This window comes from Tympanuchus pallidicinctus, unplaced genomic scaffold (genome assembly GCF_026119805.1).
Source record: "Tympanuchus pallidicinctus isolate F22 unplaced genomic scaffold, pur_lepc_1.0 scaffold26, whole genome shotgun sequence".
In the NCBI taxonomy this organism is placed as follows: domain Eukaryota; kingdom Metazoa; phylum Chordata; class Aves; order Galliformes; family Phasianidae; genus Tympanuchus; species Tympanuchus pallidicinctus.
In genome coordinates, this window is record NW_026294743.1 from 10,251,788 (window position 1) to 10,277,434 (window position 25,647).

A 25,647-nucleotide genomic window follows, 5' to 3' on the forward strand; every position below is an offset into this window, starting at 1 on the left:
CTGATTCTTCAACTGCAACCAAGGAAATTAATAACACACAATAATAATTTGAGCGGTGTCATTTTAGCTTTAAAAGTCTGATGGAGACAATTATACACACCTGTCTTAGCAGCAGGAATCTATCAAACAAATCTAGAAAACAACACCTCCAGAGAGCTTCATCAAAGAAATTGCAGGCAGAAAACAGGCCTACAGTCATGTTTAGCCCTGCCTTGACAGCTGACGTTGAATTCCACTACTAGCAGTAATATTTCTTCACTGTCTAAATCCTGAAAATTAGTTTTACTGCTACTGCGATTCAAGCGTTCATCTACGAAATTGTTCTTTTCACAGAACATCTTCATGCCTGTGTTGCTACATCAAAGATTACTTAAAAATATCCTGGTTGAAAGGATGATGATGTTTACCGTACTTCGTGTTCGCTACCCTCACTCTAACATAAACGCTATTTTATATGATAGAGGCTAAGCTGTAGCGTTTAGATGAAATGAAGTATCTTCTTGTTGGAAAAATGCTGTGAGTTCTGCATGAATATGGAGGAATGTGTCAAAACACAATCTAGTTGCCAGTGTACAACTACAAAACACTTAACTAAAGCACTTTAAAAAGCAGGAAAGACAAACTGTGACGGCTGAATGATTTTACTTATATAAGGGCGAGGGGAAACTTGAATATGCTTTTGCATTGATAAGAAGTTTATATTTAGCAGATAAAATTAATTTTCATTATTTCATTACTCAACTACATCTGCCCCATATTAACACCAATTATTATACCTCTTGCTAGGAAATGATTTGATGCATATAAAGCTTTGTCTGCTTTGGGAAATAACTCCCTCCCAGCCTCACTAACCAGCTTCCTCACATAAACTCACAAATCCTCCACAGAAGTCCGTGTCAGGTAATTCTCCAGTCTCAGTTCTGAAAAGCGAAGAAAATAAATTTGAAACCCCCTCAAAATAATAACAATCTTCTCTTCCTTTATTTTTAAATTAAACTACTACAGGATTAATTTTTGTGGCATTGGGTTTAAGTAGTTTTCTGCCTCTGCTTCTATATATACATACTCATTTTATCAGGGATGAGAACATATTTGCCACTGAGATTCAATATAAAACAATTTTATGAACGTGCAATATTTAATTCTTGTGCATCATCCTTGTATGATTTTCCATAGATCCTTTCTACTATAGAGCACAGCACAGGGCAGTGATATTTAGACCATATGTTTTACATACTTCAGGACCTCAATGTAGTCACTGGAAAAGATTCCTGTAGCAGAAATAAGTCTTGGCCTGAAACAGTGACAGAGCACCTAGTGAGAAAGCAGGGCCAACCCAGGGGAGCTCAGGTGCATGCAATGTAGCTGAATGACTGGAAGGGCTGGAGCCAGGATCCACTCCTTTCCAAATCTCATTTCAGGTTTGACAGTGGAGGCAAGGGTATCTTGCTGGAGATTTCTGCTTTCTAGAGGCCTTCCTCAGGTTAGTAGCTCTTTTCCTTTATTTCTGTGTTCATGGCTGCTGCATTTGGGCTTCTTATTTGCTGCAACTGGTGGCTTTGCCACCCTGCTACTATTGCAGTGCTTTCCATCCCATTATAGCATTACAATTCCTAACCAAGGTGTTCTGAGTAATTGTGCAATGGCAGAGTTTATATCTGCCTGCTGTTTATACAGGTCTTTATACGTGCTCCTTGCTTAATACAGTACAAAAAATGCTAGGTGCTTGTGATGTTCAACTTCTTGTGGAAACTGTTCTCAATATGTCTATCCTGCTTAGCCTATATATTTATTTTAGCTAGCTGTAAATAAAAACACGCTTTTGTATAGATGCTTAATTTTCCTACTAATCTCACATGGCATCTGGTCTTGCACATCGTGAATAAAGAATGGAACAATCAGAAAAAGAGATGTATTTTCTGGCAGCTGCTCACTTTAGCCTGCCTGCTGTATTTGTGAAGTACACGTCTGACTCTTTATTAAACATTGCCCAGACAGTCTGAAGGAGAAGCGTTTGAGTGCACTCTATACGGAGCTGGAGGGGAAGTTTATTGCATGGGATTTCTGAGCTGGGAAACGTACTGCTCCCTCCTCTGCCTCTCACCATCATTCGAATCCTGGTGTGTTGTTGTTTTTTGTGCTCTCTCCACATAGTATCTTAAGTTTTTACTTATGATTTTCCCCTTTAGAATAATTTTGCACTCTGCCATTCATTCATTCATTCATTCACTGGGAGTGAAAACACTCTGTTTGGGAGCCAGACCACAGCAGTTTTTTCAGGTTGCTGTTGTTATTATTATTATTATTTTTCCATGGATGTTCAATGTAAGGCATGTATTTTATCTCCTCAGTCACTGTCATAAGGGAGAGCCCTCAGTAGCTCTCTCTTAAGCTTGGTGAGGGCAGAAGGAATTTCTTCTTTCTCTCCTACAGGAAAGCTGCTTGTTTGCCGGATCATTGCGTGTCAAAAAGTGACCCCTAGCAAGTTGTGTGAGGCATCTGATGGACACCAGAACAGTGGCATTTATGGCAAACCTATAACAGAAGCCTTTATGTGGTGAGGAACGTTTTGATGATGTTAAATTTGGTGTTGTGGAGGTAGATACAATTATAGGGTTGCCAATATAGAGCTGGATGTTATAATAGTTTGAGATTATTAACTTTCAGTAAGTTGTTTTGGTTTTTTGACTTTTAATCACATGCATGCCTTCTGTATGCTGTCAGCACCGCGACATCTTACAGCCCACAGGGAGCTCCCTTGCAGAGGAACGCCAGCATTGCCTTTTGGAGAAGCCTCACGCAGGCGAAAACCTTAGCGCCTTCAATCTAATCGCGGAATTTACCAGCCGCATTTAAGTAAATGTAATTTAAAACGCAGCACCTTTTACACCAGCCCTTAAAGGGAAGCGAAGGCACGCACGCTTCCTGCGCATGCGCCCTGCCCCTCACCGGCCGGAAGCCGCGCGGGGTAATGGCGGTAATGGCGGAGCAGCAGGAGGTGGTGGTGCGGCTGCAGACCCTGACGGTGGAGGCCGGCTCTGCCGCCGAGGCGCCTTCGGCAGAGGGGGCGCCGTCGGCAGAGGGGGCGCCGTCGGCAGAGGGGGCGCCGTCGGCAGAGGGGGCGCCGTCGGCAGAGGGGGCGCCGTCGGCAGAGGGGGCGCCGTCGGCAGAGGGGGCGCCGTCGGCAGAGGGGGCGCCGTCGGCTGAGGGGGCGCCGTCGGCTGAGGGGGCGCCGTCGGCTGAGGGGGCGCCGTCGGCTGAGGGGGCGCCGTCGGCTGAGGGGGCGCCGTCGGCTGAGGGGGCGCCGTCGGCTGAGGGGGCGCCGTCGGCTGAGGGGGCGCCGTCGGCTGAGGGGGCGCCGTCGGCTGAGGGGGCGCCGTCGGCTGAGGGGGCGCCGTCGGCTGAGGGGGCGCCCCCTTGCACGCCGCTGCCCGCGGAGGCTCGCAGCGAGCCGCACGCCGCCACCTCGGACTCGGAGAGGTGAGTTTGCACCGGGCGATGCTTTTCTATGGTCTCGTCCGGTGGCTTTGTTAGAATGAGGGGAAGATCACTTCTGCGTACTGGATGTATTTAAGAAAACGTGTGCTGTCCAAAGCAAGTTGCACGGAGCGTAATCTAGCAGCATGTTAATGTAGGGGTCTGTATTTTAACTCCTTTTTTTCTTTTATTCAGTGACACAGATTCGGATAGTTCGTCAGCTACATCGTCCTCTTCGTGTTCTCCTTCGGCACTGTCTGATGACGATGATCACCCAAATGAGAAGGATAACAGAACGTCCTGCGTTAGAACAAAGGATGAGTTGCCCCTTGATGTAAGTAAGTGGTGTCTTTTTAAACACTAATCTAGTAACTCAACTTCAAGTGATTTATGTGTTTTTAAATTGTCAGGAAGAAAGAAAACCCACAGAGATTAAATGTACACTTTTGCACTAGTTCAGACATACAGTATGTGGTTGATAGTTTAAAATGTGTTCTCTTTCTCTATTTCAGTGGTGAATGTGTGGCTTTATACTGAATAATGACTTGATATTTTCAGGAACTGCCTCCTGTTGAAGATTTAACTGTAATTCTGCCTGATAATGTTGAACTGAAGCCTTTTGGGACAGTTTCCAGTATCATTGAGCAGCTAGGTAGGCAAGATATGTTGAAATAAATGTTTTTTTTTTTTTAATAATTAAAATATTTCTAATATATCTACATAAGTTGTTTGTGAACCCTTACCCCAAAGTTTCAGTACAGCTGTGTTGTGTTTCACAGCACTGCTAAACCTTTCTGTTGATCCTATGCCCTTAATCAGGAAAGGGGCAGCAGATTTCTGAATGAGAACAGATGTGAAGACAAGATACTGGATGACATTTGTATTGAGTGCTTTCAGCTGGATGGCCTTTATGAGGCACGTGAAATAAGATTTGCAAAAGTTGATGTTGTTGAAACTTCTATGCTGTTATTTGTCTTAAACTTACTTGAAGTGCTCTGTGCTGTTTGAATTGCTTTTAAAGCAATTTCCTTGTGAAGTGAGTTTAAAAACCGTGCATTTATATTGAGTAGGAAACAAACAAATTGAAGTAAATAAGGTTTGCTGTTAAAATTCCTTTTATCATAAAAGACTCTAGGTAATACAGGCAATTCCTTGACAAGAATTTTCTGCTGCACTGGTTTAGGATTAATCTCATTCATGTACTAGAGGCTGGCTGAAGGTGGTGGTTTCTTCATTGATTGTCCTGTTTTTCTACTTGTTCTTTCTCATTCATAGTAAAGATGGCTTTCTGCTGAAACAGTAGTTAGGAAAGTTGGGGAGAAACTTCTTGCAAGTACAGGTAATAAAAGGGGAAATAGGTTTGAACTGGAAGAAGGTGTATTTTAAATAGATATTGAGAAGAAATGCCTTACTGTGAGGGTGCTGAGACACTGGAGCAGGTTGCCCAGTGAGGTTTAGGATGCTTCCTCCCTGGAAGCATTCGAGGCCAGGCTGGATGGGGCTGTGAGCAACCTGGTCTAGTGGGAGATGGCCCTGCCTATAGCACAGGTTTGGAACTAGGTGATCTTAAAGGACCTTCCAACCCAAACAATTCTATGAGTCTGTGTTGCTGAACTATTGCTCAGGTATGTTCCCAGTGGGGATTAAGCAACACATTCAGTTCTTCCACTGTGTATTTCCCTCGCTGCCTAAATTCACTGAACTATTAAGTGTGTAGCACTGTTGCTTGGCACATCACAAGACGTCTGCAAACTTAAATTAGAGCAAAACTTGGAGAGCATAGCTTGGAGAAGCATTTAATTCTTGTAAATTCTATTATGTAAGTTTAGAAGAGAGAATTTAATTAGCTTTTGATAAAGTCTTATGTTGACAGTGCTTGAATGACTTTGATTGAGAGGCATGGATAATGCTTAATTGAGCATTATGTTTTAGGGTGGAGAAGATTACCTTCAGAGTCAGAATTGAGTTTAATAATGCTGTTTTTCTTGACATCTTTAAGTTTTGTTCCTGCTGAAAGTCAAGACTGAATATTTCTGTTGCCTAATGCAATAGAAATAAGGAGAAAACAGGTGAGAGTAAATGATTCTAAAAGTTTCTTTAAAGAATGGGCCCTTTGAGTCTGGAAAACAGAAAAATGAAATTCATTCATAGCTTATGTATCAAAATATTTATTTAATACATGAAGTGTTTACTTCTGTGTCTTTTTGTAAGTGTTCAAGTCTTGCAGATGTTTCATTTTTGGAGGTACTGAAACAACCTGCACCATCTGGCTGCTTATACCATCATTTATCATGAATTGGGCCCAAATGTAGTATGGATCTATTATGTGACCTAGAAGTGCAGAAATTTCAAACTGTGCCTGCACATGTAAATAATGCTACTGTGACTGGTCTGCTGGGCATCTTTTGTGTTCTTGCCTGCTTTCTGTTAGTTACTAAGAGGATAAATAGCTATCTCTATTCTCTTTTCTGGGGAAAATTTATTGTGGAATACTAAGAGGGCAGAAGAAAACTTACATGTACGTACAATTTAAGATAGAAAAAATTGCTGTGCACTCAGTTAAGAAACAACCTGGGGAACTGCAACAGTATTTTATGTAAGTGTTAGGTGCAAAAAGGAAGTCTCTTCATCTCTTGAGAGCAGTAATTCTGCAAACTTTGTCCCGCCATCACAGGGGAAGGACGTAATGATTGTATTTCAGTGTGTGGACGAGAATTTCTAGGAGAAGCGCAGATGTTTTTCACCCAGAGGGTGGTGACACACTGGAACGGGTGGTTTTAGGTGCCCCATCCCTGCAGGCATTCAAGGCCAGGCTGGATGTGGCTCTGGGCAGCCTGGTCTGGCAGTTGGCAACCCTGCACACAGCATGGGGTTGAAATTAAATGAGCACTGTGGTCCTTTTCAGCCCAGGCCATTTGCTGATTCGATGTGTTTGCTTTGTAAATTATTGTGTGATTAGTTTTATTTCCCTGCAGTTAACTCACACTGCTGTTGCAACTTAAAGTTCTATTTGGTTTTGTTTTCTGTTTTAGTAATAGTTGAATCTCTGAGAGGCCTACCTCCAATAAATGAGGAAAGCATAATTTTTAAAGAAGATCGACAAGCAGCAGGAAAGGTATGTGTGTGTAAAGCATGATGACCTTTTATTCTAGTGTTACAAGCTGTTGTGTTTCAACATAATATAGTGTCCAAGTCAGCTAAATGTAATGCTTCCTTGATACACGACTTTTCCTTGTGGGTTTGACTCTTGTTAGCATCATTTAGGTTTCTTAATTTCAAGAATTCCATCTTGGAATAAATTGCATCCCTCTGGAATTACAGTGTGTTGGATTTCTGCCATTTGATGAACGTGCTTGTGGTTGCTTTCAGGTATTAGATATCTTCAATAATAAGCTGTGTTCTTTTATTGCCAGGACAATTTCTGTTGACTTATAGGAAATGTGGGGAATGTGTGCGTAGCTGTGCTCTGATGTTGTAGTCTTAGGCCCACGTGTGCTTTGTGTGACTGTGATGAAGAATGTTTGCAGGGAACAGTGTTGCTTTGAATTTTGTATATTTTCTGTAGAAAGAAAGCCATCGTTTGGAACTAACACTGCCATAACATGTCTGTGCTAGATTTGAGTGGAATAGAGAAAGATCTAGCATGAAATTGCAGGTGTTCAATGCAGTATCAGTCAGAATTCTCTCCGTGGAGTGACAGAATGGGCATTGGAACTAACATAAAGGCATCTTGTAGAGAGGAAATTTTAGAAATAAGCAATCAGGAGATTATTGAGCTGTTCAGATTTGAAAGCAAAATAGAGAAAATCAGGGGACTAACAAAGGTAATGATGACTGAAGTAAAGGAAGTTGACATTGAAGGCAGTGCATTTGAATGGATGAAGGTGAAATCAACATGAAAAAACTTATGACTTAAAGTAGCTAGGGAAACACATTGCCAAAAACAGAGCAGTAATAAGGGTATGGCATGAAGGTAACTTCATTTGCTGCAATTTAAAAACACCTCCAAATTCCTAAATACGAAGTGTCTTAACGATTTGGAGTTGTGTACAGTGAGGTGAGCATCTAACGTGGTCATTTACTTAAATTTTGTGTTTCAGGTATTTGAGGTGTTTGGTCCTGTTCAACATCCCTTTTACGTGTTAAGGTTTAACAGCTCTGAACATATTAAAGCAAAAGGTATTAATGTGCAAGACAGCATGTACTTTGCTCCATCAGTGGAGGACTTCACCCAGTACATATTTGCAGAGAAACTACAACAGTGAGTCCTACTTTTCTAATCTGCTTATAATGCATTTCTTTAATGTGTTACTTTACAGAGCTGAGAATTATGAATTAAAGTTAGGCTTGTGTGAGAAACTACAGGGCTCTGCTAACATTTCTGCTTATTCTCAACTGTGTTGTAATAACAGGGTTGTATAACAGTTCAGATTTTCAGAAAAGTACAGAACAACTGCAAGCTTCTAAAGCACTACAGTTAATGAGGTTTGATAGATTTTCATTCAATTTAATACTTAAGTTTTATTATTTTTGTGAACAAATACCATAACCAAAATTAGGTTATTTTGTACAAGAACAAAAAACAGTTTCATACCTGAACCCTCTGGATGAATTTGGCACGATGAACTCTCTTGCATTTTGTTGTTCAGAAGTTTTGTAGCTTAATGTGGTTTAATCCTTTCTATAAACTTGTGTGAATTCTGAACAAGCTGGTATTTACTATTTTCAATTACAAGGCCAGAAGTGAAACTTAATAATAAAAAAAAAAAAGTCTTAAGCAGGTGGAGAAGAGCAGTTCTGTCTGGAAATGACTTGCTTCAATTTGGTGGTGATTTTTGTCGGGGGGATGATGATCAGAAACTTTTCAATATCACAGAATCACAGAATGGCCAGGGTTGGAAGGGACCTCAAGGATGACAAAGCTCCAACCCCCTGCCACATGCAGGGCCACCAACCTCCCCATTTCATAGCAGCCCAGGCTGCCCAGGGCCCCATCCAACCTGGCCTTGAACACCTCCAGGGATGGACGGGGCATCACAGCCTCTCAGGGCAGCTGTTCCAGCACCTCACCACTCTCTCTGTAAAGAACTTCCCCCTGACATCCAACCTAAATCTTCCTTCCCTCAACTTCAAACCAATAGTGTTTGCCTGCCTGAGGCAAATAGAATTATTCAGTGGTTTGGGTTGGGAAGGGCCCTTTAATATTGCTTAGTTCCAAGCCCTGCTGTAGGCAGGGGCACCTCCCACAAGATCTGGTTGTCTCACAGCCCCATGCAGGGAGAGGCATCCACAGCCTCATTGGGCAACCTATTCCAGTTTCTCACCACCCTCATATAGATTTCTTCCTAATATCTAGTCTGAATTTATCTTCTTCCATTTAAAGCTATTTCCCTTCATCCTGTTGGTATATGCTCTTATAAAAAGTCCCTCCCTGGCTTTCCTGTAGACCCCCTTCAGGTCCTGGAAGGTTTCTATAGGGTCTCCTTTGAGCCTTCTCTTCTCCAGACTGAAGACCTCCAGCTCTCTCAGCCTGTCCCCATAACAGAGGTGCTCCAGCCCTCTGATCATCTTTGTGGCCCTACTTTGCACCCACTCCAATGTCTCCATGTCTTCCTTGTTTTGGGGACTTGAGAACTGGAAGCAGTACTCCAGGTGGGAGGTCTCACTCAAGCAGAGCAGAGGGGCAGAATCATCTCCCTTGACCAGCTAGTCATCTTCTCTTGATGTAACTCAGAATTCAGGTAACCTTTTGGGCTGCAAGCACTCACTGCAACCATGTCAAGGCTGCTCTCAAGCCATTCTCTACCCAACCTGTATCTGTGCTACGCAGGTAGCCCCTACGCAGGTGCAGGACCTTGCACTTGTCCTTGTTGAGCTTCATGAGGTTGGCATGGGCCCACCTCTCCAGCCTGTCCAGGTCTCTCTAGATAGCATCCCTTCCCTCTAGTGTATTAACTGCACCCAGCTTGGTGCCATCTGCAAACCTGCTGAGGGTGCATTTTATCCCACTGTGCGTGTTGCCTAGAAAGATGTTAAGTAACATTGATCCATGAGAAATGCCACTCATCACCAATGTTGAGTTGGTCTTCGAGCCATTGGTCACAACACTGAGTGTGACCATCCAACCAATTTCTTATCCATTAAGTGTTCTATCCATCAAATCCATTTTTCTCCAATTTGGTGACCAGGATGTCATGTGGGACAGTGTTAAATGCTTTGCACAAGTTCAGGTAGATGTTGTCGGTTGCTCTTCTTTTATCCACTGACTGTATAATAACAGGACTTGTTGCCATTCAAATGATAAAAGACTGAAAGGATTAAGAAATAAGGGGTAATAGTGGACTGCTGAACATTAATTTTCTTAATTATTGATGAATTGCCTGAAGCAACTATACTTTGGAAGTCTGTCACATGTGACTTAGTCTCTGTTAGTATTATTTCTCATCTGACCTCTTATTTCATAAAAAGAAAAAGGTAATGCTTGTTGTCTGCATTAGTTGCACCTTGAGTATCTGCAGGAGTCTTTTTTTTCTTTTTGTTTATTTTTCCCTGGGGAAGCAACAGGTGTTTAAACTTTATTTTTTCACTTTTAGTGAGTACCACTAAAAATATAGTATCACTGTGCTGTTGCTTTGCTTTTTCTGCAGCTTTTGGATGCCAGCTGTTGTTTGATTTGTGCTGCTAAACTTTGTTGCTTAGCACAGTAACTGCACACACTTGAGGCATCTGCTTTCTGCATCTATAACTGAAGTCCATATTCAGCATGTGAGATGGCTGACTTGTGTTTTAGTTTGCATGCTTTGCAAGTGGTTTTGGGAGCTGTTTGTCTTTCAGTAGAGCTTTTCTCTCATGTCTGGTACAAAATTGAACACTAGCTAAGAGTTTTTGCACTTCCACATCTCATTGGCAACTGAACGGCGTGCCAGACTTTGTTTCTTGCCTTGCATTAAAAATGAGTAGTGTCATTAGTAGTCTGCAATATTGCACTTCATGGATTATTGTTTTTCTGTAATTCCTCATTTTTCTCAGGGAAGGTTCTTAAGCTTTTGTGACATAATTGATACATCTTGTTGATGCTACCTTTTCACAAGGCAGGTAGGGTTGGTCATGTCAAGTGGAAAAGGATGAACAATTTTCATGTCTTATGTCTGCTACTGTATCTGCATAAAGAAACCAAGAGGACACAATGGGAAAGTTGAGCTTCAGTCAATTCCACACACACACAGCAGGGCTTTTGGACCTTAATAGACTGCGAATTCGGTGACTTGGATGTCTGCTTTTTGTTAGTTTTCTGGACTCTGTGGATGAGCCTGAAGTTTTTAAAATGCTACCCAAAACTGTAGTGGTATCTTGAAAAGGGAAGTAAACAGGATCAAGACCTGAAATACACCTTGCGTTTGAAGCACTTTTGAGTTCTGGCATGCGATTTGCTTGTGTTGCACAAAGTTGCATTGACATGAATAAGCCTTACACTTCAAGTAAAATAGATGGATGTGCCATTATTCAGTGGGTAGTTTAAAACTTCTTGAATGCAATGTAATATGTTGCTAAAAACTGTGGGTTTTTGCCTGCATTGCCTGAAGCATGGAATAATTCTAAACAGGCTCACGTATTTCCATGATTCCTCCGAGCCACCTTTTAGGCTTTCAGATCTTGAAAGTGTCTGAATTCAGAAAAAATCTAAGATGCACTATTATTTGCAAGAGGTAATTAAATAAAGCATGAAAAATGTTTATTTTGGTGGAATAACGAAGGGTGATTTGGCAGACTTCAAATAATTGTTCATCAGACAGCTTAAGTTTTAAGACTGTTAACTTCAAAAACTGAGTCTTGCATAGTGCCTAATGATCACAGGTTTTGGAGATTTATGTGTGCTCTGGCATTTCTGGAAGGCATTTATTACCCTGAAATAACAAGATGAGAAGGAGAAACAAAGAAGCTTGTTCTTAATGAGGAGAAGCAATGTGTTTATTGCCTAAGTAGAGTGTTATCTGCAAGCTAGAAGAAATTAATCATATAGAAAGTTCTCAACTTTAAAATGGTTTGCATTCCAGAATTTGCTGGAATGATGAAAGTGCAGTTTTTCTGGTTTTCTAGTGATGCATAAAGATTGAGCTTTAGTTTTGGGGCTTGAGGCACAAGGCTGCCTGGTGTCATTGGCTACCCTGTACTTTGATGCTGCTGCCTGATTGTTTCTAACATAACAACCCTTGGCAATTGGAGTGCTGATAACATAGAACACCTTGTAAACGTCTGGTTCCATTTTGCAAGTAATAATTTTGACCATTTCAGGATTTTATATACTTTGCATAAATAAAGATTGTCTCAACGTTTCAGAACAAAATATATTAAATTTAGGAGGAATGTGTTCTACAGTCTTAAACAGCATAATTTAAGCTTGTTCCATAAAGTTGCTATTTATCAAGGAAGTTATTTAAATGTTATTTATTGGAGTTCTTAGAATCATAGAATCATAAAATTGTTTAGGGTGGAAGAGACCTTAAAGATCATCGAGTCCAACCACAAAACCTGACCATCCTACCCTAACTCTAATGACCCTCTACTAAATCACATCCCTGAGCACCACATCCAGACGGTTCTTAAACACATCCAGAGGTGGTGACCCCACCACTTCCTTGGGCAGCCCATTCCAGTGCTTCACAACCCTTTCTGTAAGGAAGTGTTTCCTGACATCCAACCTAAACTTACTCTGGCACAACTTGAGGCCATTTCCCCTCGTCCTGTCACCGGTGACAAGAGACCAACCCCGCTCTTGCTGTAAGCACCTTTAGCTCTCACTCAAGGCACCTTTATCTTGAAGTGGTGGTTGGGAAAAAACTGGTACTACTTCAAAATTTGTTTTGGTTGTTGGGCAAGAAAGTTTGACCTAAGTCAGAGCTTAATATTAGCTTTGTAATATATTCAGTCCACTCAGAAGAGGAGGGTTTTTCAAGTGGTGCATGTAGTAAAGTTCTAAGTTAACGTCTGTTAATCTTTCTTTACAAATAAAATGATTGTCTTTTTTTCTTTTAGGGAAAAAGGGTCAGATGCATCTTGGAAGAATGATCAGGAACCACCACCTGAGGTAACTATTGCTTTTTTAAATTGTTTTTGATTGCAGAAAATAAAGACAAATTTCTGTGCAGAGTAACTAATGCTTGTTCTTTCCTTCGTTGTTAAGTGAATCTGCTTTTGTAAGAGAGGCCCAACAATTGCTGTAGAGAGATCTTGTCCTCTTCTTTAACTTCCTTTTTGGAATTGAAAATACGTATTTTCAGTACCTCCATTTCTTCAGGAGTATGTTTGTCAATCTAAATGACCAACTTTGAGTAGCAGTGCTTTTGTCTTGCCTAATATTTTTATGTCTGCTAGGGACTTCTTGTACTTGCTGTTCTTTTACTGCAGCTTGATCTTGCAAGTGAGCAATTGTCTATATGTAAAGGTCTCCTAGTGCCCTGCAGTGTTGGATGTTCATCTCTTAATTTAACACCTCTTCTGTTGCATTATTTGAATGGCTCCTTGATGAGGTTTCTTTACTGTTTCTTACTATAAAATGCTAGGCTAGCTTCCTGAGATTTAAGCTTCTTCCATACAAGTGAGGGTTTCTCATGACAGTTGTATGACATTGCTTACTGTAGAATCTCTTAAAGTTTTCTTTAGGGGCACTCAGGCTTTCTGTCCAGTGCTCCTTAATTCCACTAAAACTATACTCCTCATGACTGCTCTTTATTGTAATAGGAACATACTGATGTGTTTTTGTGAGATAGTTTTCTAGCTCAAAGCTTGCACTGTTTTACCCTGCAGCTTCCACTTTCAGACTGCTATATCCAGAATAGCTAAAATGCTGTCCTGAGCAGTGTTTTGAAAAGATCTGCCTAGCTGATGTTGCTGTAATTTATGAAAGCTTGAATGGTTACTGTAGTTGTTTTGTTTTGTTAGTTTTTTTGGGTGGGGTCTTTTTCTTAGTATTCTAACCAGTGCTGCATTCACAGTCCTTATCTCAAGCCAGATTTTCTGGCTTGAAGGAGGGATGTGGCTCAAGCCTTTCAAGCTTTTGTAACGTTTGAAGACATGACAGACTGATACATCATCACACAACATCCCAGAATGTTGTTTCTTCTAGTATGATGTACAATGGATCTTGAAATACCACCTTGATTTCTTCTGTTGTTTCTTAGTCATGCCTCTGAAGCTGTTCAGGAGTTATCTGTATGTAAATGCTTGCTTGAATTTGTGGGTACCTGAATAACTTCAAAAATGTGGCTATGTATAGTGAAACAATCAAGTCTTCTACAGATAAGGATTCATTGCTTTTCCTGAAGTTAGTATTTATTTATTAAGAGATGTTTTTATTAAGATAATACTGGTCTCTTTGAGCATTGGAATCTGAAAGTACTGAGGGAGCTTTATTTATTGTTCTTCACTATAGGAACGAAGGAAGAAGATTTGAAAGAAATCAGTAATGGCAAGGATAGGCAACTTAGTTGCTTTTTGTGACACCTTTGTGTTTGTTCTGTTGTTGTCCATGTGTGCTGTTTGGTAGAAAACACATCTAACATGTTGTAATCCTTAGGCTCTGTGCAGTCCTAGCAGTTACAGTTTGCAGCAAGATAAGCAGACTGTGACAGCTAATGAGATGGTAGAAAGCAGCTTCTGCTTTCAAGACAGTAAACGTTGACGAGGGTGCAGATTAAATTTTATGCTACTGATGCTTGAAATTGTCTCACACAGCCAGACTCTTTCAGAGCCTTGTGCTGCCAATTGATTCTAAAGCTTGTCTGGCAGACTTGCATCATGAGCTGCATGTAAGTGCTGGAGTCGGTTCTTTTTGTGTTGCTGTGAAGGTTTGTTTTTGCACAAGTCTTAAATGAATGTGTTTTAGGCCTTTTATGCTTGGCACCTTTTTGAAGGTGTGGACTAAGTATTCCTCCTTGAGCAGCTTGTTGAAGTCTAGACTCAGTATGGTTTGTCTAGGCCTTGTCTTTGAGTTAGGAGGATGATAGTGTGTAATCTGTTTGCTGTGAGGCCAGAAAGAGTAGGTAACTGATGTCTTTGAGGTAGCTTCTGTAGGATGTCCAACAAAAAGCAGCTAGCAGCACAAAGTACTTATTTGTTATTTCTGTTCTACTCAAGGATGGTGTACTCCATTATTTAGAAAAAATAGAAGTTAACAAAAACTGTTGGAGAGGAAAGCCACGAGGATGATCGGGGGACTGGAGCACCTCCCATATGAAGACAGGCTGAGGGAGCTGGGCTTGTTCAGCATGGAGAAAAGAAGGCTGTTGGGTGACCTCATTGCAGCCTTTCAGTACCTAAAGGGAGCCTGCAAACAGGAGGGGAGTCAACACTTTGAAAGGGCAGATAACAGCAGGACAAGGGGAAATGGTTTGAAGTTGAGGGAGGGAAGATTTAGGTTGGACATCAGGCGGAAGTTCTTTACAGAGAGAGTGGTGAGGTGCTGGAACAGCTGCCCAGAGAGGCTGTGATGCCCTGTCCATCCCTGGAGGTGTTCAAGGCCAGGTTGGATGGGGCCCTGGGCAGCCTGGGCTGCTGTGAAATGTAGAGGTTGGTGGCCCTGCATGTGGCAGGGGCTTGGAGATTCATCATCCTTCAGGTCCCTTCCAACCCTGGCCATTCTGTGATTCCATGATTCATGGTATATATCATTATATTTCTTGTAGAGTATAATCTAATTATGCAGAGGGGGAAATGGTTATATTCAGAATTGACTTCTAAGAAACTTTTTTCACCACTGTATCAGTGCCATATTTTATGTCTGCTCTGAATGTACTAAAATAATACGTAATTTTTGCTGCTTGTTCTTCCTTTCAGAAGTAGGGGGGGGGGTAAGGAGCACAAGCCCTACCCCCTTAAGTCACTAAAAAGAGCTCTTCAGTTACTGCCAGAGTTCTTTCCTAACATTAATAATTTTGTCCTTGCTCTAAAGGAAGCAAACCCTCACATGAAAGGAACAAAGTTGCAGTGAGATTGTTGTAAATGATGATGTTCTTCTCACCTTAAAATTCTTTGGGAATAATGTTGTTTATGAAAGTTTATCAGGAACAATATCATTAGTCAATCTATCTGTATTCTTTTTGCTTGGTTTTCATGAAGTTAAATTTGAGTCATAAATCTAACGGCTGTCATAAAATAAATTATGATGGAAACCCATAATTCACCTACACCACACTTAGGTGAACTTGTACACTTTTTCAAGCTTTTTAGTAATAATTACTGGCCAGATTCACTCAGCTACTGCTTTTTTCCCCTTAGTTTTGGTGAGAGCTATGTAAATCCATTACTTGCTGGAATGTCTTTTGAAGAGTAAAATAGAATCTTTCCAAGATTTCTGTTAAATTATCTGCATGTTCCTAGAATCTTCACTGCACTTTGAGCAATAAGCTGTGGAAGGAGCACACGAAAAATTGTTTGCATTTTTTTAGTTGGTTTTCACTCAAGATGATAAAAACCACAAGTGTTTGGTGTATGAATGTTGCTGCTTTTTAAGAAAATTGCAAGGTATAATTGTGAATTGTGTAACTGCTTTCTGAGTATTTGTATTTGGAATGCCATATTTGGAATGCTGAGTTCCTGATTGTGTTGAGGAGCCAGCTGAGTACAGTGGCTCTTTCAGTGCACAGTATCAGAGTGCATTGGCAACATTCTTCTCAGCTGACTGCATGATGGATTATTGTCTAAATAATGATTTATTTTGATATCTGAAATGATCTGCATTATTTTGTTTGTGTGTTTTATATACCTTTTGTTTTACTTTTTTTTTTTTTAACTAGGCCTTGGACTTCAGTGATGATGAAAAAGAAAGAGAGGCAAAACAAAAGAAAAAGAAGCCACAGAGCCAAGGAAGGAAGAAAGTCAAAACAGATACAAATGCAACAAGTGAGTGAATACTATAGAGCAGTGCTTTCGTCTCTTATGCTGTTTGAAAAATAGTGTTATCTGCCTTAAAAATTGAGCTTTCCTGCAGCTAATCAATGTTTCTATTCTTTTCAAAGTTGTTGTATTGATGAATTTTGCAGCTATATTGCTTAATTTTTTTGAACATGGCAAAGGGAAACAGTACAGAGCAGGAAGGTTGTCAGCAGAGATTTAAAGACAGTATCAACCAAGACAGTGAGGGTATAGAACAGATAGCACCTTTTGAAGTTTGGAAATTGCAGAGATTATTGCAATTATTTCAGAGATCATTGTGGTCCAAGCTCATCCTAAGTCTTGGAATGCAAGGAGAATATAGAGGAATCTTGGTTACTTTTTTATTTGAGATTCAGGGAGCAGGTACAACTTTCAATGGGGAATTTCTTCCTTTACCTGACAAAAGTTCTTTTTTTTTTATTTAATTTATACCTCTCCTTTAGAAATAAGTTGTCTTTTCACTTGACATAGTCATTAGGCAGTAGAAGCTATTGGAAGCTTATCTATGAAAAACCATACATTTTATTGCACAGTCGTCTCTGTTTCTTTCTCCAGCTATTGACAAATGGGCTGTAATTGCTGCTGCACTGTTTGCAGTGACCACATTTTCCAGTGTCTTTTCTCATGTAACTCTAATGATAAAAACATATTAATGGATTCCATTTTTGGTTGAAAAATGGCTCTTTCCTTTAGCCTGACTGATTTGCTTCTTTTATGTTTTCAGTACCGCTCCTTTTCAATACTGCTGTCTCCCCTCTTCCTTCTCTGCTGCTGTGCTCATACATGGGCTTACTGCTTCTGACTGCTTCATTTCTGGTGTGCTTTTCCCCACTGATATTTCTTAGACTGACTCCCGCCATCAGGATTCTGCTGTTTTTCCTTTGTACAACTGCTAGACAGTCCACCCCCACTGAATTCCTTTTCTCCTTAGTTGGGAGGTCAGCAGCTGCCTTGTTAATTGCTTTCTTCTGTGCACAGTTTGTTCCCTTCATTGCTGATGGTTATTTTCTCTCCTGGTTTCTGCTTCTCTGTATTGAATCTGGTGTAGTTTTCACCATTCCTATCTTGCAAATTGGTTGCAGAGCTGCATTTGCCCAGGGCTTTCTGAGGCTGTTAGTGTACTACCTTACATGAGTGAGAGCACAAGAAGAGGAACTGTCTCAGTATATCAAGGGAGTATGGGTTATGATTAGCTGTGTTTTTCTGTACATGACGTGCTTTAAAGCTTGTCTGCAGTTTACTTACGGCAGTGGAATTCAGCTGCAAGGATAGCTGGCAAGTTGTAATATAAACTCAGTTACAACTGGAGTTTAGCTTGGTTGTGTTGTCATAAAACTTAATGTTGACTCCTTGTTGGAGCCTTCATTAGGAGGAGAGAGAACAGGAATACCAAGTAGCAGTACGTTTATTATGAACATTTAATACATGCTTACTTGACTCTTTCAATAGGAAGAAAATTCTTTAAAAGACATATGCTGAAAATCAGTTGGCTTAACATACAGTCTGCTCTTCTTTTTTTTTTTTTTTTCCCCCCCAGATTAATTTACTTCTTAATTTCATTAAATTTGACTTGAAATAATTTCTTATGTCTTTTATGCTGTAATACCAACTCAGGTCAGAAAGCGGGGTGCAAGGCCTGATAGGTGGTAAATGATTTTGTCTGCCACGATATGTTTTAAATAGTAAATTGTTGCAAGGACATTTTACTTAAGGAGTTAGTATTAAGCTATAACTTTATGCAGAAGGACAGAATGCTACAGGCATGTAGGCTTTGACATGCATAATGTGTTCTAATTTAACATATTTCCTTTCACATCCTTGAAAATTTTATACTTAAATGCTTTATATGGGTTAAGTGATAGAATCATAGAATCAGAAGAATCATTTGAGTTAGAAGAGACCCTTAAAGGCCATCTAGTCCAAACCCTCTGCAGTGAACAGGGACATCTGCAGCTAGATCAGGTTGCTCAGAGCTTGGTCTAGCCTGACAAAAAGCAATGCTATAACAGTTTGCAGCAGAATGAAAAGACAAGAGGCATTTTGCAGCAGAAGGAAAATCTGAAAATCTCAAGATGGAATAAGGACTACTGATTTATTTTCAGTTTTAGAATGTGCTACTTGTAAATCTTGTTTTAAACTGAAGCTTCAAAATACTTACACTTTGAGTATTCACTTGATTTGATAATGCAGAGGAAAGCATGTGGGGAAAAAACATGAAATGTCCATTTTTAACGACCGTATTTGCAACCCTCAGGATCATTCTTTCTGTATTTATTTAGCTGATCAGGATGAGGTACTAAACTGTGGACTTGTCAGTAATTTGGTTTTTTTTAATCTTATTTATCAGTAATGTTTGAGAAAGTAACTCTTTGTACTTCCTTGACTTCAGCTCTGTGCATGATTGTAATGGAGATGTGTCTCTACCCAGTTGTGGATTTCTCAGTACAGGCTGCCTATCTGTGTTCATTTCTGAAGATGAAAGAGAATCTTGAAGGATTTGTGAGGATTACTGTAAACTTTCAAGAATATTAAGTGTTCTTGTTTTATTTTTAAGGTGAGTATAAAGGACTTCATCAATCAGTGCAACAGCCTGCTTCAAGTTATTCAAGGGGATACCATGGCCAAAGATTCTTTGGGGATCCATTTCTTTCTCCATCGGGACCCCCACGGTTTCCTAGAGCACCACATCCATACTCTTCAGACAGCAGGATACACCAGGAGTCTCCACCGTTCCCACAACCTCATAGAAAAGAACATCTAATGATGCAGCAGTATCCCTTTCCTCCTCCAGTGTTTGGTTCCATTAATGAGATGCATCAGTTTCACCATCCGCCTTCAAATCCAAATATGATTTGCACAGACCCAAACATGTACAACTTATATCCATTTATGCCAGTTCCTCTACCTCCTCCAGATAGCCAACCTTCTCAGTTCAGGCCTTACTAAGTTTCCATAAATGTGTATAGGATGTTGCTGTTTAAGGGGAGGAAGAACAGACTGGCTGGGCCATATTTGCTTATTTTGGAGATGGTTATTTTTTTCTGCAAGAATGAAACAAAAGCAGTGTTTAATACTTTGTGGGATGTCCACAGAATATTTTTTCTATGTTCTTTTTGTTTCAAAGAAGAAAACTGTATGGTAAAAAATAATCGATTATCAAATAATGGTTTATTTTTATAACTTTACCAATTTAGGATGCTAACTAATAAAAAATTTTTTGGAGACTGCTGTGTAGTGGTTGAAATCTGTTCAGTAATAAATAGAATTTTATGTAACTACTGTTTTGTGGTAATCACGGGTGTTGTTTTCAATAGCATAGCAGTATAACAGATGTAAGACTAAACTGTCTCTTTTATTTTGGCAAATTTTAAAGTTATTTATAAGGAAAATAAAAATGCAGATTTACTTCCTTTTATCCTTTTAATCCATATTTACCTCTGTTTATGTAAGTTATAAATGCCTGCTACTCAATTTCTGACACCTCGTTAATTTCATGTTAAGTGAAAGAATGGAGCTGGATTGTCTGTTTTAATTAGCTAGAGTAGCTAGATCAGAGTTTGAACTAGGCAGTAAATTACTTGGTCAGATCTAGTATCCTACAGTAGCTATAAGGACAATATTAGGATGTAACTGCATAGAATGGGAAAATTAAAGGCCGTGTCAATATCTATAGGTTGATTTTATGCCTAGTGCAGAAATGGATGCATGTAGGCTTTTGTCAGCCTTTCTAAGAAGAAATCATCAGACCTTGTAGAGACAGCGTATCATTTCAGAACCTCATTGATTGCATTTTGGACATAAAAGGTATGTGGCACTGGATAGACCAGGTTTTTTCAGCTTGCTTCTGGGAGGGGGTAGAATTGTCAAGCAAAGCCCAAGCTCTTCCTGGCCAGAATTGCAATTCTGCAGTTGCTATTTCTTAGTCTCCAAGGAAGAGACTCCAAGTGCAGACTCTTTGACTGCATGGCTAGAATAGAAAACTTCACTGTGTATAAGGGGGGTGACAAGATCTTAAAGGTGGCTTTTTTCACTCTGAAAATATTAATAGTTATAGAATGGAACAGAGTGCTTAGTCTTGTGCAGCGAGTGGTTTTTTTTTTCTCAGACTCACTGGCCTCATTAGGTTCTTTGGATACATATTTAAAGGCTAATTAAGCTTTGCAGGTATTGTTTGTTATTCCTAATTCCAAATAAGAGTGAAGCAAAACCTCAGCTTGTAGATGAGGTACTGTCTTATAAAGAGGCTGTTAAATCTGGAATTAAATTCTAATTCATAATTTATTTACTGAAATCAGTTCTCTAAAATTTGTTTCATAGGCCTTCAACTGAGAAGGCTGCATAGATATCAAGCATGATTGATAGTAAACAGAAGGCAAGATCTATATACACAGCAGCATTAAATTCTTTTTCAGAACATTTGGTAGTTTGGTTCTTGCAGGTTTTTTGTACTAAGACTCTCTAGTATTCATTTATTGTAAATGCATACATTCTGTGAGGGATGGAGGAGGTGAATTTCTAAATTGTAACCCAAGTATTGCTATTGGGAGCTACAAGTGTTAAGCCTTGTATTTGGTTCTCAATATAGCTGCAGGTTATATCAGGTTTGGTTTATCTGAGATTGAATTAACTCAGCTGGAATTGTATTTTTTACTTTGTGTAGCTATAAAAGGAAATTGTTAATGGATGGAAATAATGTTTTATGTACTCTTAATTGTACTGTATCACACTTTTAGCGTAGCTAGTAGCAACAAGTATTTATTTTGTGTAGAATGGGGTATTTACACTAATGGAGTACAGTTCTGGTGTTCTAGGAAAGGCTTTGAGATGTGCTTGCAGAATGCAGTATTGAGGAGTACATAAGGTATCAACAGAGCACAGGCTGGCAGTGGAAAGCCATAGATTGCAAACTGCTCTTGAGGCAGTTCAGTCTTGGCTCTGGACAAAATCAGTTTGGAAGAGAACAAACAAATATAACAGGAAATGCACCATGTACAGCAAAATTACTTCTCTGTGTATGTGCAGACAGATGAGAAAAGAGCCATGTGTTACAACTGCGTGAGCAAATTTGGAAGTGATTCCAAGTGGATGGTAGAGTGAGGAAGCCTTCGTCGTCATGTTTGGCCTTGGGATGCTGATGACTTGCTCTACACCATTGGCTAAAACCATCTGTGAGCCTTAAGATCTAATGAAGCAGGTGAGGAAATGTAAGGTCAGGAAAAGGAGTGAGACAGTAGAAAGTATGCGTGCACTAATATTAACTGTTACTACTATTAAGATTTTTTGAACACGTGCTACTGTTCATTTCTTTATTTCTTTTCTGCAGTCATTTGATCTGGACTAATAATTCAAGCTGTTCAGATTTCAGTTACGTGAAGTTTATCCTGTTTCCCCATAAAAAGATTTGGCATGCAAAAATGCATGTATAAGTAGGTTACACAGTGTAATAGGGCTTTGTTATGGTTTAAGCTCAGTTTTTAATGCTTGGGTATCATCTGCAGTAGTGTTTTTGTGTATGAATGTGTGGTTTTTGTTGACACAAATGTTACGGGTGTTCTGTCACGCTGCAGGATCTTTGCTTGGAATTCACTTTAGTTCTTCGTGATAAAGTTATTTGAGAGCCAGGTACTGTTGCTGAGTTTGAAACAGAATGAAATATGATGAAATATTTTTTTGTATCTAACCAATTATTATTATTATTATTTTTTTTTTTTTTTTTGCTGTAAAGCTTTAATGCTTGTATGCTACTACAGTTAATATTTCTATTACAGACACACCAAGACAGAAAGGTTTAAAATGTTTTCCTTCTGGCTATTGATGGCATCCAGTCCTGATGCCTATTAGGAACTCACTGTGGTTTGTTTTCAGTAAGGATGGGAAGTTTATGATGAAGTGCTGGGTTTTTTTCTTTGTTTCAGTTTTGTTTTGTAGCTGCTTCTCCTTCTGAAAGGTGAGTGGAGCGTTGTCAACATCAGTTTTTAGTCCTGGGGAGAGTTTCATCAGGTATCAAAAGTAGTCAGTAGCTCGGTGACTGTTGGGCTTTGGGCTGTGAGGGTTCAGCTGCAAGTCATCAAGTAATGATTTTTAGCAGTCCAGTTGATTTGTTTTCCGTTTATGACTAAAACCTGTTCAGATTTAGCCTGGAGAACTGCAATGGAGTTATGCCACTTCTGTAACGTTTTTTGTTATTCCTTCACAGGATTTAATGTTTCTTTGTAAGCTTCGCTTTGTAGTGATGGCTTAAAGCATGGGTTGAATGAAGAGCAGGAGAGCAGAGAGTCAAGAAGAAGCAGAGGCTTAGGGAGAAAGTTGGATGCAATTACTGAAAAGGTTGAGATTTATAAATATGAGTATGGGTGTGGTAAACTATTGTGCTGTATAAATGACTGTAACTATGGTAACATGGGGAAATGAGAAGTGAAATCACATAGCTGGTGACATTGCTCTTTAAGTTAAAAATCAACATCGGTGTTTTGCTGGCTGTTAAATCCAGTTTGATCAAGAGCTGATGGAGGAGGATCGGGCTTTTGCTGTAGGTGCAAAGCGGAAAAGAAAAACAAGTTCTTTCCTTCAAAGGAAAGTATTAAAAGTTGCTGGGGGCTGGGGGAGAGCTCACTGCTGTTGGTTGCTCAGAGAAGTGGATGACATTCCAAGAGGGCTTCAGCCAAAGCTGACTTTGGGCATATGTCCAAGGCAGCCTCCCTTGCAGTAGAGAGCTGAACCAGAGGGTACTGAGATGGCCTTTTCAACCCAAGTTGTTCTTGCTGCAGTCGTTCTTTTGGCATTCTGTCCTCTTACTAGAGACTTGATCCGTAAATACTAAAAGGCATGAGTAGTCCAACCTGAATATCTGGTGTTTAGGAAGGCTGGCTTTTCATTTGTTGTACTGTTTCGTTATCCTGCAGATACTTATATCTAAAACATCCATGCTGTGCTAAAAGTTGGACTTGCTGTGGAAGATAATGACTGCTATTTCACTGGATGTAAGCTGATTTGAAGAATTGTTTCTTTATTAGTTGTTTGGGAACTAATGCTAATGAAAGACTCAGTTGCTGTCATTTTCTCTTAGGGGGTAAAACATTTTGTACTGTGCGATTTATTTTGAGAATGGTGTAATGAATAACAGTACCTAAAATGTTTCATTTTAAACAAAAAAGAGAATTATTTTTTAACAAGTGTTCTCTAACACAGGGATGTTTGCCAGAGGGAAGACCTTTTGAGTCCTGCTGGGTACTCATAACAATATGAATGATGGTGTGACATAGATGAAAACTATAAGTAAGCAGATTTTTTTGTTGTAATATTTAGCTATTTTCACCTTCTGTTTTTTTTATTACTTGGCAAGTTAAAGGTATAGCCAGTTATTTTTGTTTAGTAAATTTAGTGATGTATGTAATGTGCCTTGAAAGCAACAAGGGTTGTTGAGTGTGCCCAGAACAGTTGGTCGTAGAGCTTACTGGGGTAATAAATGAACATCGGGAAGACCCTGCCAACGATGACATGGCAAATAAATTATTACTGTAAGCATAGCACCAGACATGTCCAGTGCAGCTTACCTGTTGGGGTGAATATGTGATTTTGGAAAGGACAAATAATGCACTTATTTGTCAGTCACTTCAGTGTGTTTAACGTTATTGAATGGCGATGCAGAGTAGTACTCATTTGCTGTAAATTAAATCTTTGGTAACTATGGAAGAGTATTATTGTTGGTTTGTCTGTGAATCTGACACATTTTCCGGGTAATGATTAAACAAAAATACTTCATTAGAATTTCTAAAGTCTGAACCAGAGAGTAACAGTGCCCAATGCCTGCCATTAGCACCGACTCAGACACCTGTATGCAGAGTCAGCGTCAGGGAGCAGTCCAATGTTCTACCTCTGAACTGGGAAATGGAATGTCTTCTGGCTTTTCTGTGCCAGCCTGAGGAGTAATCTGAGTACACCTTCCTCAGCCATAAAATAATGCTGAAACTACCATAGGGAGTGCTGATGATTATGGAGTATCTACTTTTGCGTGTAATAAGTCTCAAATGCTACGATTTGCATCGTGTTCTGAACAAGAAGTCTTTGGCTGCTAGGTGCTGTGAAAAGTAGGAAAGGAATTACATGGAGATTATTTGATATTGAGAACAATCTGCTACCTAATTTGAGACGAACTTTCCACTGAGGTCTGTTTCTGGAACAGAAGTGATGTAAGTAAGATTTCCTGAAAAGAAAAGGATAATGTCATTACCTGTATTCATTTAAAAACCTTTATTTGGCTTTTGATATGTAAATTTGGTGACTTTTGGCCTATTTTGTGAGGATCATGTGAATTTGAGGTCTGAAATGATTAAATAATTCCTTCAGGATAGATCTGAGGAAAAGAGGACATTTAGTGGCTTCAACTGCATCCTGTAGTTGAATGTTTGACCAAATACAGGCTCCCTACAATATTCAGTTTACAAGTGAAAAGCATATCTGGGCCGTATACCACAAAAACTTGTTTTTCTATTGAATTTGCTCATTCCTAGGTTGTCCTGTATACAGTATGCCCCCTCATATCCAACCAACCAAAGTCTGAAGAGACATGCTAACAACCAGTCTTCTAAGAAATCATGGTTAGTATTTATTTTTTTATGCTGTTTGTCACGATGCCTTTATTTCCCAGACACTGTTGTGTTGATTTGTAATGCTTGACAACCTTCAGCTTTACTTTGCCAGATGGCAGTGTATTTAATCTTCAGTCTTGGTTAAAGAATCCAACGCTTATATGTTTGTTATATTTTTGTAATTCTCTTTTCGGTCATTGGTTGCTTGTATTTTCCCTTATCTAACATCTAGTGTGTAAATGGTATGTTTTCTTTCTCTTTACAGTATACTTTGTTTTGCTGTTAGTACACTTCTGGCCCTGAAGTTGCTCAGCCTGCAAAGATTTTCATTTTCAGTCTAAGGTGATTAAGTGATGATATTATGATATTAGAGTGTGAGGTGGAAATGATTCCTCTGCTCTAGAGGAAAATAGAGCCTTGGGTAAGTTATGTAGGTCATTATGCTCTTTTGTCCGTAAGTAGAGAATTATGTTTGCTATTTATTTTGCTTCTCCAGTCTGGTGAAAGAAGCAAGATGTGGTGACCTTAGCAGGAAGGGGGGTTAGCATGGCCCCCCAGAATTGAGAGGCTCTTGGTGTGAGGTACTATGGCGTTTAAATCATTAACTTGTAACCTTCAATTTCCTAGGTAAATTAGCCATTCCTTTTAGTAG

At 39.7% G+C, this 25,647-nt stretch overlaps 1 protein-coding gene across 1 annotated transcript; it reads left to right on the forward strand.

The window, feature by feature from the left end:
- The first annotated feature begins 2,948 nt into the window (after positions 1-2,948).
- On the forward strand, positions 2,949-19,687 carry NAF1 (nuclear assembly factor 1 ribonucleoprotein). Its single transcript, XM_052690313.1, has 8 exons — positions 2,949-3,480; positions 3,673-3,811; positions 4,036-4,129; positions 6,510-6,592; positions 7,578-7,738; positions 12,511-12,562; positions 16,269-16,374; positions 18,962-19,687. The coding sequence occupies exons 1-8, from the start codon at positions 2,972-2,974 to the stop codon at positions 19,351-19,353; spliced, it is 1,536 nt and encodes a 511-aa protein (XP_052546273.1). The 5' UTR covers positions 2,949-2,971; the 3' UTR covers positions 19,354-19,687.
- The last annotated feature ends 5,960 nt before the right edge of the window (positions 19,688-25,647 follow it).

Coding starts and splice junctions, on each gene's coding strand:
- NAF1 (XM_052690313.1), top strand. CDS start 2,972: ATGGCGGTAATGGCGGAGCAGCAGGAGGTGGTGGTGCGGCTGCAGACC. Junction 3,481..3,672: donor GCCACCTCGGACTCGGAGAG/GTGAGTTTGCAC, acceptor TCTTTTATTCAG/TGACACAGATTCGGATAGTT. Junction 3,812..4,035: donor AGGATGAGTTGCCCCTTGAT/GTAAGTAAGTGG, acceptor TGATATTTTCAG/GAACTGCCTCCTGTTGAAGA.